Here is an 18,821-nt window from a genome sequence, read left to right as displayed (position 1 = left end):
TATTTTCCACCTGGGTGGAAGCTACACATGTACACCTACATACACAGACTCATCCTGCTGTCTTCACTCAGGTAAGATTCCCACTGATGTCAATGGGAGTTTTGTTTAAATGATGACTTCAGGATTAGATGCTTACTATACTGTGTTTGCTGTATAGTTGAACTAGGGATGGGCTTAACAGAAAAATGCCAGCAACCTCTCTCTGCACCAAACTTCCATTGATTTCAGTTGGAGTTCCACATTTAGACCCCGATCCTACAATGAAGGCACAGAGGGCTATCTGCATTGACCTCATTTCAGGGACCCTAGAGTGCCATGGATTTTAGTATGTTAGAATTTGTGGATTAATTCTTAGCCAAGGTGACCTTTTTCTCACATGCTCAGGGATGAACTGAGGTAACCAATCTGGGGTCAGGAAAAAATATCCCCAGGGATATACCTTGTTTTTTTCCCCTTTCTACCTCCCTCTGGAGCACTGAGAAGGGGAAAACCCATAAGAGTATATCCCATGTTTCTTTTAAATGCAGTGGGTAGACAGGTCTGTGGTTAAAGCTAATATTTTCCTTCTCATCCACTTTCTGAACCACAATGGTGCTCTAGGATCTGCTCAATCAGGATGATCCCGGATCAAGGAGAATTCCCAGTCTACAGGAGGCTAAGGCTTTAGCGCTGAATCTCAGCTAAGCATCTTAGCTGAAGTGTCTCATCACAGGTCGACAGAAATACCGTCCCCCATTACGCAGCGGTCATTACCATTAAGTATCATTGGACTTCAATCAAGTTCCCTGGGAGAAGGCCTCATTAAGTGGAGTGGAATGCATCATGTGTTTTTATGCTGTTCTTGGGGGAATTGCCCTCTGAAAATATAGTGATGATGGATATGGTGGAATTATGAAGGCTTAGATTTCCAGTTCAGGTGAACTCCAATTGCCAATATTAAAAAAGGGGGCCAGGTCCTCAGCAAGTGTAAACTGGCCTAGCTCCATTGAGGGTCTCACCTCAAACGACAAATATTTTCCTTAATAAATGTACTGATGAGTTGAGTTGTCTAGAATTTGTGGGACCAATATATGGACAGCCACTAGATACCTGGGAAAATATTCACCAATCCCAAAAGTTGCATGAGTTTTAGCACCTATGGCAAGTGATTTCAAACATCTGAGGAGGGTAACTGGATGTAAGTGAGTATCACAGCGTGCATCATTGTTGTCATAATAAAAATAGTTTGGGTTGTATTTTATGACAATTCACTGAGTTTCAACCTTTGTTGCCACAACCCACTGGTAAGCGTGTGGTTACAGGTCCCCACGTCTGTGCCCAGTCCACAGAGGATGTGAATCTGTTCAACTCCACTTACAGAGCCTTGGCTCTTTTGTGTAAAATGGAGCAATTTATCCTTTTAGTTCTCCAAATCCCCAGTCTAATCCCTGGAACATTAGCCAAGAGGCCTGCCTCTCTCTCTCTCTCGCACACATACACGCGCACACAGAATCTAAGCATTTCCCACAATCAGATTCCTCCCCACTCCAGAATTCTGGTTTTGTAAATAGTGCATGTCACTTCTAAAGCCTCAGCCAAGTATTTCCAAGCACTTTACTAACATTAATTAAACCTCACAACATCCCCATGAAAGATAATTACTCTCAATTTGCATATGAATAAAAGAGCGTACTAGATGTTCTGACTTGCTCAAGGACAAAACACGAGTCAAGGGCAGAGTCAGAAACTGAACCCAGGAGTCCTGGTTTCCATCTCCTGCTTAGCCATTAGGATGCATGTAAGAAAGATGTGCGCATGTTGTAAATAATTTAAAATAAAATAATTGCAAACCATTTCACTTTTGAAATAGATGGTTTCTCCCCACAGTAGAAAATTGACTCCAGGATTGGTCAAAAAGGCCATAAGTTAAGTGATTTTCATTGTGTCTTTGAAGCTCCTGCTCAGTAGCAAAGCACATTTCAAACAGTTGATGAGATCACAAACCATCTGGTGTTGCTTTCAAAACTGAAGAACTACTCTTAAAAAACAAGAAACAAAAAAGTAACCCTCCCCCCACTCCAAAAAAACACAACCCTACACTCTGTAGGCATCTGGAGATGCATTAAATTTACAATTCAGTGTTAATTTAACCGGTTTGTTTTTCTATTTTTTTAAACAGGTGCGATATAAATGAAATGAACTTTTACTTTTTTTTTTCTTTCTTTTTTTTTTAAAGTCTCTCCTAGCAGTACATTATAGCTAAGACTTAGACCTTTCCTATAAATAAGCTGGAGCCGATGCTCTGGATCCCAGCACCCTTAAGCTTTGGTTGTGATCCAAAGTTATGACTAACCCAGCCTCTTGGGCTTGAAGAATTCAGTAAAACATATCATGTAGTGCAACTTCAATCTACATCATACATGTTGTGTGTTAACAGCAAAGCTTGAGTGTGCTTCATGCTTTTTAATGCACCCAAAATTCATAAGAAGACTCTTTGGTGAAACCAACTCAATTTCAATTGATGAAACCAGGTCAAATCATAACCATGTCAGTGTAGGGCAGGGGACTGTTTGTGCTGTGTTTTTACAGTGTTTAGTAAAATGGGTCTCCAACCCCTGCGTGGGGGCCAGTAGGTGCTACCACAATAGAAGTAAATAAATAAGGTCCTCATCCAGCAAATATTCATGCACAGTGTATTACATGAGTGACACCACTGAAGTCAATCTACTTATGTGAGTAAAGTTAAGCACCTGTGTAAGTTTTCACAGAACTAGCGCTTTAATAATCCTCAAAAGCTCTACTAAGAATTTGTTAAGGAAAGCCATTGAAATTCTTTAGATCTGGTCCACAAATAAAACCTAATGAATTAAATCAGGAAAATCAATAAAATAGCCCTGTGTTTCCTATTTTTGCCTAGAAGTCAGACTCTGCTTTACCCAGTTATGATGGGCTTGCATTTCTAGGATTGACAGCTGTCTCTTCTAACCTCATAAAAAAAAACCCTGTCACATTCATTAGCTTTGTTGATGTAAAGCTTACTGAGTGGAATTAAAATGAACGTGTGTTTGGAGTGAGAGCGCACAACCAATATTTTGGGATGACTCGCATGTTTAAACTTTTGACACCACGTGGGCGTGCCGGCAGCGTCTGTCTGACGCTAAGGCAGATAAAACAGGTGTTTGCACAAATTAAAACGAGAAAAGAACTAGGTAGAGCTAGAAGATGAGAATTCCCATCCAACTGCTCTTTGCACCCTACCCACTGCACTGCTCTTAAGAAAATCATTGCCCATATTCATTTTCTATCTTTACCTAACCAAAATCTGCACAGAACTTATTCACAATGGGCCTGGGCTATTCACAACATTTCCCTTGTCCTTGAAGTCTCCTAAATTTCAGGCTCTGTTACAAATTGGGAACTAAGACCTAAGCTCACCTGAAAGCTCGTGAACCTAGATACACCGTTCTGAGCAAACCTGGACTAAGATCCTGCTCTCACTGAAATAAATAAGATTTTGCCATTGCAGTGGAAGCAGCTTTATTATTTTGGATCAGAGTCAGGCTAGCATCATGATTTTGACACAGAACTAGAGAAACCTAGGGGCAGTGACTGAGTCTCTTGATGAGATTTTGGGTTTGACCCTCAAGGTCGAAGTGAAACTCCGAGGATATAAACCCACATGGGCTAGAGACCAGAGGGAGTTTAAATAAGCTCTGTGAAACAAAACCAGAGAATTTCATTTGGCTCCAATTTTCAGGCTTGGCGTGCAGGAAGGTAGAAAACCCAGAAGGAGAAAGAGTTTATCCCAGCTCATTTTCTTCTCCAATAAGCTGCTGATTTTGGTACAAAGTTCAAAGCAATGGAGAGGCATGTGAGAGAGGCATGCCAGGCGGATGGGCTCAAGGCATTCCATTGGTAATCACGTGAATGACTAAGGCTGATTTCAGCCTCCTTGTTCCATGTTCAACTGGAAATTTAAATTCATTCAGGCTCCATAACATCACCACCTTGATGGTGTGAGTCAAGAGAGTCAAACTGGGAGTAAGACTGATGGCTAAAGACTGACCTCAGCCAGAAAATCTGGATCCAGATCCAAACTCTTCCATAGTTTAGGGCATGGTGTGAACCCAGGGGTTCGGTTTCACCTACTGTAGAGACGGGGCATGGGGTAAAAAACTGAAACTAGATTTAAACTAGATCTAAAGTTCAGGTGTTCTTGGATCCAGAGTTTGGCTCTGGGGCAGCCTCTAACCAATACTATTATTTATTGATTTGTTTTTATTGCAATTGTGTCTAGCAGCCCCAGTCACTGACCAGGACCATCCCATTGTTCTAAGCACTGTAGAAACGTGGAACAAAAAGACATCCCTAACAGTTTTGTTTCACTACATTCCAAAATCAGTCTCTCTCGATCAGTCTCCGTACGTGCTGGCTCCCATTTATGAGTCATACGATGATTTTTCTTCCTGTTTCAGATTTTTTTCTCAAATCTTGGCAGGCAACATCTGGGATCAAAATAACAATCTACGCTCCTTTGCTGATGGGGGTTGCCATTAAAAAGTCAAGGTTTATTCGCTGACAGTTAACAGTGTTGTATCCAAGATATCATTAGCCATTCCCTAAACTTAGAGTAGGAGATAACTATGAAGTATCTGAACTAAAAATTCAACAAAGCCCACTAAAAATTCAACAAAAATGAACAGGTGTTTTGGTCTTGACATTTTTCTCTGACATTTTTGAGCTTTGCAAATTGAAAACTTTTGTTGCGTTTGTTTTCAGCAATCAGAATGTTCAGTTTTCAGTGGAAATCTGACAATTTTTGACAACGATTCTTTTGGGGAACATTTCTATTTTGTCAAACAAAGCCATTTTCTGTCCAAAAAACATTTTGATGAAAAATTTTCGACCAGCCCCAGCAATAACTTTCAGTGCAAGAAGAGCCTTTAATGATGATGGCCATTGTATATGGAAATATTTAGTGCTCATGTGGCTCTCATTTTGGGCACCTAACTAGCGGTTCCCCTTCTTTTCAACCTGCCCCTTCAGCTTTAAAGCACTTTACAAACACTGAGTGTCCAGTCCTACAGCCCCTCCCCCCCAACATCAATAGAATTATTCACGTAAGAACTGCAGGATAGAACCCAGTAACCGATCCTTACAATGTATCTTGTAAGTAGGCATGTTTAATTTATATTTTATAGATGGGGAAACTGAGGCACCAAACTGTTATTGGGACCTGGCCGAGGCCACACAGCAACTCAAATACAGAGCTAGGAGTCTAACACATGAGTGCAGGTCTTGCAGTCCCATCCTTATTCTTCCAGACATTGTTGCCTTTCCCAACTAGACCATGCTGTCTCTGCAGTAGAGCCGCTTGGCTGAGAATTTTGTTGCTGATACGTGAGAGAATATAATCCTGCTCATTCTTCCCTAGCTGTATTGGCTTTCTATGCATTTCTCTTATGCCCATCACTGCAATATCTAGATACCAAAGTTAATGACCTAGGCCTCAGAAAACGCCCATGAAATATGATCCCCCATTTACAAATGGGGAAACTGAGGCACGGAGCAGTGGCATTATTTTCTCAAAGGGCTTCACAGGAAGTCTGTGGCAGAGTAGAAATTATCCCCATATGATAGGTGGAAAATCTGAGGCACAGAGACGTGGAATGACCTGCTCAGAGTCGCACAGCGTGTCAGTGGCAGAGTCAGGGACAGAACCAAGATCTCCTGACTTGCAATTCAGTAACCTAGACACTAGACCATGTTGTCTCTCTGTACATGGTCCTCTACCACAGTGACCTCTAGAATGTCACTTTTCTAAGCATGGAGTGTGCTCTGCAGTGCTTCCAGGCAGCATTAGAAATGGTTATAATTTGTGCGAGGGATGAATTACAGGTGCAATACTTATTTATTAAATCTAGTTGCTTAAAAGATTAGGGGTGTATCTGTATCTGCCTTTCTCCTCACCAGTGTTTGCAACTTGACACACTTCACCTCCCTCTGTGTTTTTATTAGCTGGTATTCTCAATACATCAGCGACAGCTATGATGAAACCAGTGGCAGATTTCTCTGCAAAGCAGCTGGGCCATCGTCCCAAGGGTCTTGTTGCTTTGTCATGCGAGATCTTAAAGTGACCACGACTATTTTGGCTGCTGTTTTTAAAGAGGCTGAAAGGGAGGGTATGCAAGAGTTAAAAAGCAGGGGAGAGTGGGGAATAGAAGGGAGGGGTGCTTGTGTACCATGTACAGAGCTACTTTGAAAAATTCTGAGGCATCTAAGTATCACAAACATGATCCCTGCTGTGGGTGTGAGTGCTTTGCCCGAGGGTGTCAAATCAAATATCCACCGCTGGTTGGTACAGTACATTGCCCCCCCCCTTGGGTATTCAAAGGGGGGAGGGGTTGAAGAAAAAAAGGTTTAAATGCAGCAAATGAAGAAAATCTTTAACAATATCTGAAGCGGTTTATCATTTACTGTCACCTTGTTTATTATGAACAATATAGGCGAAAAAAAGGAAAAGAAAAGAAAGCAGACAACTTACTTAATGTCAAGTCTCCTAACACTTACCTGGAAACGTCTCATGTCTCTGGGGTTCCCTGCTGTTTTCAAACAATTCTGATTGCACTTGAGGAAAAATTTCAAGAAGAATCTGCAAAGAGAAAGGACTGGGTCACTTCTATTAACAAGAAACTAACATCTAGTATTATTTACCTGCTTTGCATTGATGCAAGTGTGCATCATAGCGATGTACGTGAGGGTATATAAACAGACTGTCTGAAAAACTAAAAAATAAATCACATTTCTCTCTGAAATTTGTTACTTATAAGTACCATCTAATGTGATTATGAATGAAATAGGAAATTAAATATCATCTTTGGACAAGGTCCTTAGTTGATATAAGTCAGCCTAGTTCCACACAGCTACACCAGTTCATATCCGCTAAGAATCTGGCATTCTATTTTTTGCAGTGTCCTTACTTTGTGTATTTGACTGCCTTTTGTGTTTAGCCAGGTTCTCTTATTTCTTCTGTTGTCTGTGTAGGTCTTTTGTGCAACAACATCAGAGGATAATGCTATTGTAAAAACCAGAAAAATTGGCAGGGTAACTCTGGGGCAGGTGAAAGACCTGAAACTACTTTAAGCTCATTAAAAAAAAGCTGACCAGATTTCATGTTGACAGTTAGATACTAAGTTTTTATTAAAGATAAACAGAACTGTTGACAGTCCAAATTACAACCTTACATAATCGTAAGAGAGAGGGTGACAAAAACAGAAGTTAAGGGAATATAGCAGACCCAATGCAGAATATAGGCGATGATTTAGAGTAGGTATACATACTGGTGTTATTAAAAGTTATCAATGATTTTTTTTTCCATCAAATACACCGATCCTTCACGCTTTACAATTCTGGATGGTTGTGGTTTGTCATTTATGTAAGTTCCATCTCCAGCACTCTAGGCAGAAACTGCCAAACGTTATGAACCACAGTGCTTGGATTTTGCACAGCCTTGACAGGCTATCACTAGAGAGCCATTCTCAACAGGCCCTTGAGTACAAAAGTCTTCCATGTGAATAAGCAAATCCATCTTTCTAATGATGGCTGCACTGATAAGACTCAAGAATTTCAGGAGTGTAAGGGGTTAACAGAACCACTGCAAACATTTGCACTTTTCGGATACAAAATACCCCCCAACCATGCTATCACGATCCCAGTGTGACGGACAAGAAATATTTAAAGTGTCCTCCATCGTGAACGTGAACAACTTCCGTGCTTCTGTTCTAGTAGCACATTTACATTTGGGGAACAAAACAGGGTTTAAGTGGGACAAGCAAATTTGTGTAGGCTCTGCGAGGGAGGGAGGAGGCATTAGTACAGGAGAGAGATTTTAAATAGTTGAAGAATTGGCATGGAATACAGTGAACAATTTATTTATTTATTTCGCTTGCTGAGTGCTTTTCTTAAAAAAAAAAAAAAAAATCAGCTTTTGCAGTAAGTTAAAGTCCCAGGTGAGCTAGGCCTATTTCCCTTTCTGTTACTATGACAACGATTTTTACCGCAGTCCCAAAGTCCCTTCAGAACTCACACATTCATGCCTTGAATTAGAACTTTAAAGGAGAAAGATGTATATTTTCCAGGGTTTACCAACAGCAAAATAATAATAATAAACCAGAAATCAACTTTGCTTCCTCACCTCACTTTTTATTTACACCTCTCAAACATCCACTCCCCCCCAGCACACAAAATAAATACTTAGGAATCTGATTCCTTTCCGTGTGTCTCAAAAAACAATTGCAATCCTCCCCACAAGCCCCCCCAAAGAGATTAGAAACATGGGCCCACAACAGAAATACCCTCCTATGGGGTTCTGCTGCACCAAAGGGTTCCATTATTTTTAAACCAATCTGAACCTTTTCTGACCCTTTTTCTCATAAGTTTTCCTTTGTGAAACAATCATTTTATCCCCATCATTTGCTGCTAGCTTTCCCCTTGCTCACAATTATAGAACCTTCTTGGTTCTTTGTGTGATGCAGATAAAGCTAAAAGCACAGTGTCCATACTGCAGTCTCTTTTCACTTTGGTATTCAAGTTCAGCAGTGGAAGATGGATCAATGCTCCATTGTCAGAGGGCAACTTCTATGAACAGAGCCCTAGTCACTTGGTTGTGCATAGAACCAAAAAATCATACAAAACTTCATGTTTTACGAGCAGAGCTAAGTGAATGCAGCAAAAACATATTCACTAATATTCTTACAAATAAGTCCTGTTGATTCCATTTGGTGTGGAATTCGTGGCCCCTTTTATTTGAATTTTTTGGTAAGAAAAATTTTATTTGCAAATATGTTTCCAGAAAGAAAAAACATTGTGCATACTAGCACATGTGAATATTTGCAAGTTCAAGCCAGAAATGCTCTCACTTGCAAACACTCTTTTTGCTGCATTCCAACAATTACAAATGCTTGCAGATTATCTGCAAAAAGACAACGGGACCTCTCCTGTTTAGGAAGCTTAGGTCATCCAAGCAGGGAAAACAAATAATGCCATGTGACCAAAGCAAGCAGCTATCCCGAACAAATATTGGAGACCATTTGCCAAGAAATCATGAGCTAACTATTCATAGAGTAATTGCAAACAAAGTCTTAAGAATCATGACCTGTTTGTGGGTAGCACACAAACAGAAATAAGGGCTAAATTATTCAGAAAAATTATTTCCAACTTCATTTTTTTTCCTCTCTCTCCACCTAGGTCTAAATAGACAGAAATTCAACCCAAGTAGAGCCTCCTATAACCCAGGAAGGGAACCAAACCCAAAATATTTGGAGCTGGATCCTCAGGTGGTGTAAATCAGCAAAACTCCATTGAAGTCTGAGCAACCAACCAAAGATCTAGGCCATAACTGTCTTTTTTTTAATTAAAGAAAACCATTCATTGCTCCTTATAGGCCTGATCACCCCCTATGAGATGCCAAGAGCCCTCATCTCTCATTGACCTAATTGGAATGGAGACCGCTCAGCACCCCAGCACACTGAGGCTTCGGGGATCTGCCCCAAGATACTCAACAACAACTAGTGGTTTGCAGTGCTCCACCCAAGACATTTTAAGGGGCCTGACTTTCAGGAAGTGCTGAGCCCCTGCCCTCTGAAAATCAGACTTTAAAATGTCTTAAAAGCTGGGCTCCCAAAATCATTAGAGTCACTGTTGAAAATCTTGGCCTGGGTATTTAATATTTTAGTATTCTAGTATCATTCTGCCATTGCTTGCATTGTGGCTTATGGCATTTATATTTTCTTTAGAGCCCAGTGGATATACTAATGTGCTTAATATTTCCCCCCTGGTTTAAGACTTAAACACATGGACAGAGGAATTTTCATCTTTCCTCCAGTTGAATCAGGTCACTCTCTCCCTTCAGATATTTTCCAGTCAATTTTAACTGCAACTGGGCACCCGTATAAAGTATTCGGCCTGTCATTATATATATCCATATATATTTAAATGGTTGCATCTGGGAAAGGCATTAATATTTATTGAGGCATTACAATAAAAATGAATTTTTTTGGTGGGGGAAAACAAAGAGGAGGCAAGGCTTAACATTGAATGAAGTTGATTTAGGGGTGACCGGAGAATTACAGAGGGGCTTTATTAATTTTTTTAAATTAGAACCTTTAGCAACTTTTTGAACTTAACCCACACATGCACCAAGAAAATAAAAAATTGACCCTGTTTCTTAGCTGGCCTTTGTTCCTCCATAAGGACCATGCTAGCTATGGGTTTAGCAGACTGCTGAGTTTCCAGCCAAGAAGTGAGAGATATGGCTCATTCATACTGTATATCAGCATTGGAGGCACTGAGGGACTAGTAAGCTAACTTTGAATGACTACCACTAAATATCTGGCAGGGCTATAGAAGACTTAGGTATTTTAATGCATGTACATCAAAAATAATTAAAAGAGGTTTTGGGCCATCATTTTTCTTTTTAAATTCTTTTTTCTTCCTCCTCCTATTTGGTTCCTCTGTCCACAGCCAGAGAGGGCCTTGGAGGTGTCATGTTGGAAGACCCTGCACATGCTACCAAAAATCTGTTTTAGTATCCCGCTGTCACTAATGATTGGTGAAGTATTGTACGTCTACAAGGCTCCGTATGCGGAAACAGAGAATGGTCTAGTGGATAGGGCAGTGGACTGGCACTCGGGAGACCTGGATTCAGTTCTCAACTCAGCCACAGACTTCTTGTGTGACTTTGGGCAAGTCGCTTAATGGCCCGTGCAGTATAGAAGAAGGTCAGACTAGGTGATCACAGTGGTGCCTTCTGGCTTTAGAATCTATTAATCTACCCAGACCTCCATTTCCTAGCTGTAAACTGGGGGCAGAGACTGCCTCTTAGTGGGTGTACATAGACCTCAGCACAGATTTCAGCTGGCATATCTAAGCACTAATAAAATACTAACTATTTAAAAAAACCAATGAAATCAGCTCTCCTCTACCAAATGCTTATATTCTAAAGACCTGATCCTTTGAGGTGTTGATATCCCTCAGTTACCATTCATCTCAGAGCTAAGGACAGTCAGCACCTCACAGCATTACAGTTTGATGGCACAAGTACATACAGCAGCGGAAATAATGAAGTGCAACGTGCAGACGTTACAGCTTGTGGCACTGAAGACCAGGCAGGATTTTAGCAGCCAGTGGAAGCAGAGGGAGGGCACTTAGCAACGATTAATTGGGAGGCCATTCTGACCCATAAAGGAAGGCATGGAGGAAAGGATGCCGTTGGGAGAGGGAGAAAGAGATGAAGGGCCAGAAGACAGAGCAAGAAGTGGGGGCAGAGAAATGAGCTCAAAGAAGGAGGTTGGGCGGAATTGTGGAGAGATCTGGAGGTGACCAGAAACCAGAGCTGAATGCAGATGCCAGTGCAGAGGGTAATGCTGGTGTCAGGACCTGATCCCAAGCTCATTGCCAAAGACTCTCAATGACGTCGACAGGATTCTGGTCAGGCTGAGAGAGGCCACTTTGTTGGTTTCCCTGCCCCACTCCCTTTTAAGTTTCAGGGCCCAAATATCCTGCAATTACCTTTTATCTAGGACCCTGTCCAGCAGGCACATCATCATGCAAGGAGAGTTCTTGCCTCTGCCACTCCCTGAAAAATCGAACGGCTACAGACAGGGCCTCCTGTCTGACATTTGCAAGGCTGGGACTCAGTCTAACAGGTCTTTTCCATCACTCACTCTCCTAATCCCATAGGAACATGATCTAACATTTCAGTGGGAATGCTTCCATGCAACACGGCGGTGGGGTGTATGTCTGTGGAAGGCTGTGGCAATGCCTATCCTTCCTTAATCTCCATTCTCCAGTGATTGAGAAGAGTCTGCTTCAAAGCCCACTGAAGTCAGTGGCAGTCTTTCCATGACTCCAGCAAGTTTTGGATTGGGGCACTAAAGAGCAATCCAACATGCAGCAGAAGGGTGTTCATTTTTTTAATCAATTAAAAAAGATTTGCGACTTGTCCGTCTTCCCATTTGGAGCTTCACGAAGAGGTAACAACACTTCATGTTTTGACAGCCCCATCCTGTGGCTCCTAACGTATTTTATAAACTTCAGTTAATTTAGCCTCACTAAGCCCTTTTGAGATGCAGCAGATGTGGGTGACTGTCACCATTTTAGAGGTGAGGAAAGTGGGGGTCAGATAGGGGGGAGGAATTGCTCCCCACCACCTGGGATTAGAGCTGGGTTTAGAACTCAGCTCCCTCAGTCCTCTGTCTTAACCATCCTTCCTCTCACCATTTGATAGTCTGCTCGCATTAGCGCTGCTGTTTCAGAGGTGAAATATCAGGAGAACTCCAGATACATGATTTCATCCTTGTAAGTGGCTCTCCCGGGCATTAAAAAGAGAAAGCACTTGAAAAGCAAATCCAGAGACAAATTGGGTTTATTTGGCTTGCCATGGAACTCGAACTCACAGCCCTAGTAACCTTCTCACATGAGAATGTACCTACTTTATGTTTTCCAGCAAATCCTATGATGCTGTCATGTAACTGGAGATAGTGAGATGACAACATCCTGCCTCCAGAAACTGAAGGGTTACCAAAATGGCAGAGAATGAATTTAAAAGAAAAAAGGTGTGCTGCTATTTTGAATATCCTTGTTTTAATGTAACTATATTAATTTTAAACACCCCAAGAACCACATCAGAAGTATCATAACATGAACGATTTGACATCAACTTAATCAAAGCAAGGAAATTCTGAGCTCAGGGTCTCAGTTGTCTCTTAAGTCACCCATGTGTGTCTTGGAATGGCAGGCTCTGAGATCAGTGTGACACGTAACCTTACCTGATGCTACAACACAAAAGGAACAACAGGACAAACTGGAAGAGTTTATTCTGAATTTCCTGCTTTGGTGTGAACTCGGGTCTTGCGCATTTTAAGTAGGTGTTTAAAATTGGTTAATTGCATTTATCTGATATCATCAGCATCATCTTGATGAATATCTCAAGATCTTCTGTATAATCTGCACATTATTCGCTGGAGTCATTCTGCTCTATGTCAGCAGAGATTATTAGGGAGTCAATCAGAGGACCACCCACTTTTTCAAGAGTTACAGACATGGGACATTTCACTACAGCAATCTAGGTCATACGTGCACTGTACTGGTGTAAGTACTGACAGATGCTACAATAATACCCCTTCGCATTTGTACAATACTTCACACACAACAGTTAATTTATCTTCACAACATTCCTCTGCGCTAGCTGCTACCCTCTACCCCTGGTTTACAGATGTGGAAACCAACACATGTAGGTCGGGTAACTTGCACAGATTTGTAGAGGGAGCCACTGTTGGCCTCGGGAATAGAAGCCAAACCCAGATCTGTGCTCAGGGTACTAGACCATGCAGAGATTCCAGTTGCACAACAGAGGCTTTTTAAGCATGCACATTGTGGCTCCATTCTAGGGTCCCTCCAACATTGCTTTAGAAAAATCAGGGAGCACTTCACTCCAGTCAGATAAAATCACCTGCTCCAATCCACAGGGATTGAGCTACAGGGGCACCGAACGGCAGCCCCACTTCTCTCCAACCAGTCGTCGGTTACAGTCTGAGCAAGTGCCGAGCACAGGGCTCCTGCTGATGTCAGTGGAAGCCAGACCTGCAGGAGGGAGGAGCGCAGAGATACAACAAGGGTGTCAGAGAGTCTGATCCAGTGTCCTCATTCAATTCTAATATGTACCATAACCATCCTCCAGGTTCTTGAATCCCTGGTTCTGCCTGCCTGTATTTTTCCCAGTTTAGACAAAGGGTATGTCCACATTATAAGGGTTACAGCACTCGGGCCTAGACACTTGCTACAGTGACGGAAGGGGTTTTTCTGTCCACCTCCTCGCAGGGTCTATCCCAGGTCAGCTTTACGACATTTCACACCCTGAGCGACATAGCGCGGTTTCAATTCAGGCCTCAGACTCCTTCTGCCCAGCTCTCAGGCTCTTCCTCTTCCCAAACCTCTGCTTTATTTCCTTATGAGTGTCATGATTACATCCTTACCAGTTATGATGGACACAGTAACCTACATCTCTACCAAGTTACCTCTCTCTCCTCCATGTCCTTCCTTGTCCCTTAGCCTTCCAGCACTGATCTCCGCTGATACCCCCATTTTACAGAGAGGTTATGTGATCTCCTCCAAGGGTTCTGTGGAGCACTGGGAACTGAACGCAGTTCTGCTGAGTCCCAGTCCAGTGCCTTACCCACAAAACTATCCCTCCTTACACATCCTGTCTCTCTCTAGAACACGTTCTGGCCAAACTGGAGCTTGTGAGCCGCATGCAGCCCTTTTACAGTTAAAATGCGGCCTGAGTATGCTCCCATTCTCCGCCTACCAGATGGGGCTGGGGGAGCTCAGGGCTTCTGCCCCGCGGTGGGGTGATGGGGCTAGGGGCTTCTGCCCAGCAGGGATGCAGGTCTAAGGGATTTCACCCCACGGAGGGTCATTGGGGCAGAAACCCCGTGCCTAGCAGGCACCGCCCCGTGGGGCAGGCTGTGTGTGTCTTGTTGCGCTCAAATTTCTGAAGATTATTGTATGTGGGTCAGTATATTCGGCCACTTCTGCTGTAGAATAAAATGCAACATTCCTTGTTGTCCTGCGGCGGGGGGTGTTTTTAAGAGCTTATTTAAGTTCTAAACTAGCAAAATCAAATGTAAAGGTACAGCACGTCACCCAAACCCAGCCACGTACACATATTTTGCACATTCTTTGCTTTATACACTAATTTCTTCTCTGAAATAGATGATGTTCCACTGTCAGCGGACAACAACAGACCTATACATCCAAGGCTCCAATTCTCACCCATTTGGTAAACAATTCACTTATGAGGTCTTGCAAAATGATCCCGTCTTCAAGGAACTGGGATTGTACGAGCGTGCATTGCCTGTGACATACACTGGCACTTCTCAGTGCTGCATGCAGTTATTTGGCATGGCAACACTCGCTGGGAAAGAGAATCTCCAAGGAAAACCTCCTTGTTTTTTTGCACTCTGATGAAAATCTGACACCATTAATGAAAATAATAATTGAACTCTATGGGCTCGAATTGAAAATGAAACACAACACTAACAGCGTGTTTGTAATTGCAATTGTTCTCCAAAAAAGCCTTTTGAGGGCTTTTTGCAATATTAGCAGTTTCCCTTTTTCCTTCGGGTTTTCCTTCTGCTCCAAAACTTTCCAGTAACTTACAAGACAATGGCTGGGAGCTTATTTATACAGTAAAATCCAGATTATTCACACCATTTGGCCCATAACCAAATGTGTTAGCATAATCAGAAGTCAGTACACGGGAAGTCAATAAAAACAGGGGATTGGGCTGGCTGCTTGTTGGAAAGGAATGTTAAAATATTATTCTTATTTGTACAGTAGTACTTACAGGCACTAGGTGATGGGTAGTCAGATCGTAAGAGAATTTATAGTCTAAAGAGACAAAGCAGACAAAGTGAGGGAGGGAGGAGGGATTACTATCCCCATTTTACAGATGGGGAATTGAGGCACAGAAAGATTAAAGTGACTTGCCCAAGATCATAGAGCAACTCTGCGATCAAGCTGTGAATTAAATGAATGTCTTTCACATCCCCATCTGTGCCTTTACCACTTCCTCAATAGAAAAACAGTGGTGACATTTCTGTGTCTCAAAAACTAACTTTGAATGGGATTTCAGATGACATTCTCCTCCATTACATCTACGCTTTGTGCTACACAATCTCAGTTACCCCCTGCCAACTTCTATAGCGCTCTGTATTTTTGGTTACACCTATACCTTCTTCTGCGGTGCCTTACCCTTGTAGCTACACCGTACAGATGTCTGTAGTGCTATTGTCTCTGAGTTACATTTTGCAAACCCCATTGGCTACAAAGAGATTTGCATGAGGTGCAAGCGAGAATAGAATTTGACCCCCATTCATTTTCTCCAGTGCAGTGATGATTGTTTGAAAAGTACAACATTAAGTTATTTGACGCCCATCTAACCCAGGGAATTTATCTTTGGATTCTTCCACCACTCCCTTCACAAAAACAATCCATGCTAGGCTGAACTGTGAACACCAATTACAACAATAGTCTTTTTGCTGCTGATTGGTCCACTGGTTTTTACTATTGCTGCCAGATGGTAGAGGCCAGAGCATAAAAACTCTCTATCCTGCCATTAATTCAGCACTTGGTAATAACTTTCCCGTGACTCCAGGAGATCGGAACGTTGGGCAGACGTAAATGTTCAGAGACAGAATCAAGGTTAGGCACCTATTTTACACCTGCCAGAGTGGATATCACTCAGACGAATGCTCTCACTCATCTATGAAGTCAAGAGCATTGCGTGCCCCTAAACTGTTGTTGTATGGAATAAATATGCATTCATTTGCTGAGGAAGCAGACTGACATCCAAGCACCTTGGATCCATATACATCTTTCCCCTTCCTCCTCCAAGGTCTATTCAGTTTGTAGTTTTACACCTATTGTACTTATGGGTCTACTCACTGATGACCTTGAATCTGAGCACTGATGTAACATTATATTCCTATGACAGATTTATAGATTGGCAGATAAGGGTGCATTCCTTCCCTAAGACAGGACAGCATCCAATGTTTGTTAGCATCATTAAACTAAAACTGACTTTTCACCTGCTCCCATACCATATGCAGCTGCAAATTTTTAAATTAAACTATGAAGCCATGCATAAATTTACATATATTACAGACTAGCCTCTCCATTTAACATGCAAATGTACTCCAATGTTTCAGAACACCTTCTGTCGCTAATTAATTTGCTGAATTATAATTAGACTAATCCTGCATAATTAATAAGCACAGATTTTTTTTTAATTTCTAAGCAGCTTGATGAGATCATTCACTTCCTTCTATAAACTGCTAAGTAACTGTTAAAAAAAATCTGGAAAGAACATATGTGAAAAGGTATGTTTGATGTCGCATACAAATTCAAACTAGCAGACAAGATACAAGAAAGTCAGGATTAATATAGGTATATGGATGAAACAAACGTTCAGACCATTATTTGCAGGGGCAGAGACTAATGTGCTCTTTGTCTCTGCGTTTTCTTCCTTGGGCTTTTACCTTCTGAGATCATAGACTGAGACGGAAAGGATTACAGAACCGTATGTAGCATTAGGAGATATGATATTAACACGCCCCTGTATATCAAAACACTCTCCCTGTACATGCTGTGTGAGGATAAGCTCCTTTGATGGTATTTGGAATTGTTTTCATTTCAGCTGCCAAAACCAACGGAGATCATTCTAGTGAAACGATTAAGTGTCATTAGTACTGGATCCATTCAGTAATGATTAAAACGAAGGGTCTCGCTTTAATGCAGAAGAGCTTAGTCTCAAACAAACATGTGTGTCAAAGTGTTCCAAAAAAAAAAGTGCCATTTGTATAGCGCAGCAACATAATTCGGTGTCTATTCCCGACTTGCAAGACTACCCTAATGCATAAAGGAGACCAAGTACTGAGATCTCAACAAGTGATTTAATTGTGCAGAAAAGGGGGAGCCACACACACACAAAAAAGAAATCTGTGTACTGAGCAGAGTTTTGTGGCATATTTAGCAAGCGATCGTGCAAGCTAGAAATAATACAGGTTCAACTTGTAAGGTTCTTATTTGGTTTTCACTTAGCCCTTAACTCAATTAGCACCCCTGCTGAGCCAGGAATTCAGGATTTGACCCACACAGAAGAGATCAGGGGAAATGCATTCCCTTTCTGAGAAGTTATCGAACCATTTAGAATCAGCAAAGAGATAGTTTGGGAAGGGGGATGGATTTCAGTTAGTACCACCCCAAAACACACACACACACACACACACACACACACACACACACACACACACACACACACACACACAAATAACTGAGATCAACCACTCTCACACCAACAGATACATTGGTTTGGAAAGGGGCATGATGCACCAAGATGTTGAAAAACGACTAGTGATTTTGGCTAGCCAACTGGGGACACAGTAAAGGGGCCTGATTTTCAGAGGGCAGGTGCTCAGCATTTTCTGTCAATCACGCCTCCTCATCCATTTTAGGTCACCTCCTAGAAGACTGATGTGTACAAACCTTAGATGCTTAAATTATATTTAGCCTCAGACTCAAGGCCAAGTTAGTTAAGGAGAAGAAAAGTTATCCAGAAGTTCTAAACTGCACTGACCACCCACACTGAATCCTAACCATCTGACTGACAGAGTGATGGCATCAAACGAACACATGGCTCCATGTCACCTTGGAGCTAGACAATACCACTAGAGGAACAGCTCCTGTAACAATTCTCTGCTGTATTAGCTTTAGGCGGCCTGCATATACAGAACTTTTCCATAGCCACGTAATGCGTCCATTGGATGCAATCAGAAGTCCAAGAAGATAAAAATAAATAGAAAGGTGCTTTTTTATTTCTTTTATATGAGATCTCTCTCTTAATCTATCTTTAACATATCTATCTCAATAGGTAAGATAGATGCTGAATAAGGAATTCAAACCAAAACAAACCAATGGAACATGGACCCAATCCTGGTTTTTTACACTGGGCCGAGTTGGGCCAGAGAGACTAGCCCTCGGTCCTACAGGGAGTCTGAGGCAGAAACAGGAACAGAACTCAGATCTCCAGTGTACCAATTCAGTCCAGTGTACACGACCAAGCCAACTGATATTCTGATATTCTTATCAGAGGGGTAGCTGTGTTAGTCTGGATCTATAAAAGCAGCAAAGAAGAAGAAGTGGGTATTCACCCACGAAAGCTCATGCTGCAAAACCTCTGTTAGTCTATAAGGTGCCACAGGATTCTGATATTCTTTTGAGTC

The 18,821-nt window shown here is 41.9% G+C and overlaps 1 protein-coding gene across 3 annotated transcripts in view; it reads right to left on the bottom strand.

The window, feature by feature from the left end:
- Positions 1–18,821, bottom strand: part of EBF2 (EBF transcription factor 2) — a 173,698-nt gene that overhangs the window by 41,712 nt on the left and 113,165 nt on the right. For all 3 annotated transcript variants that reach the window (XM_039522209.1, XM_039522210.1, XM_039522208.1), the window contains exon 7: positions 6,550–6,631. In XM_039522209.1, the coding sequence (XP_039378143.1) occupies positions 6,550–6,631 (82 nt within the window). The remainder of the gene's footprint in view (positions 1–6,549; positions 6,632–18,821) is intronic.

This window comes from Mauremys reevesii, linkage group 2, assembly GCF_016161935.1.
Source record: "Mauremys reevesii isolate NIE-2019 linkage group 2, ASM1616193v1, whole genome shotgun sequence".
Taxonomy (NCBI): domain Eukaryota; kingdom Metazoa; phylum Chordata; order Testudines; family Geoemydidae; genus Mauremys; species Mauremys reevesii.
Note: the sequence above shows the minus strand (reverse complement) of the source record. Positions and strands in the feature narration are given on the sequence as shown.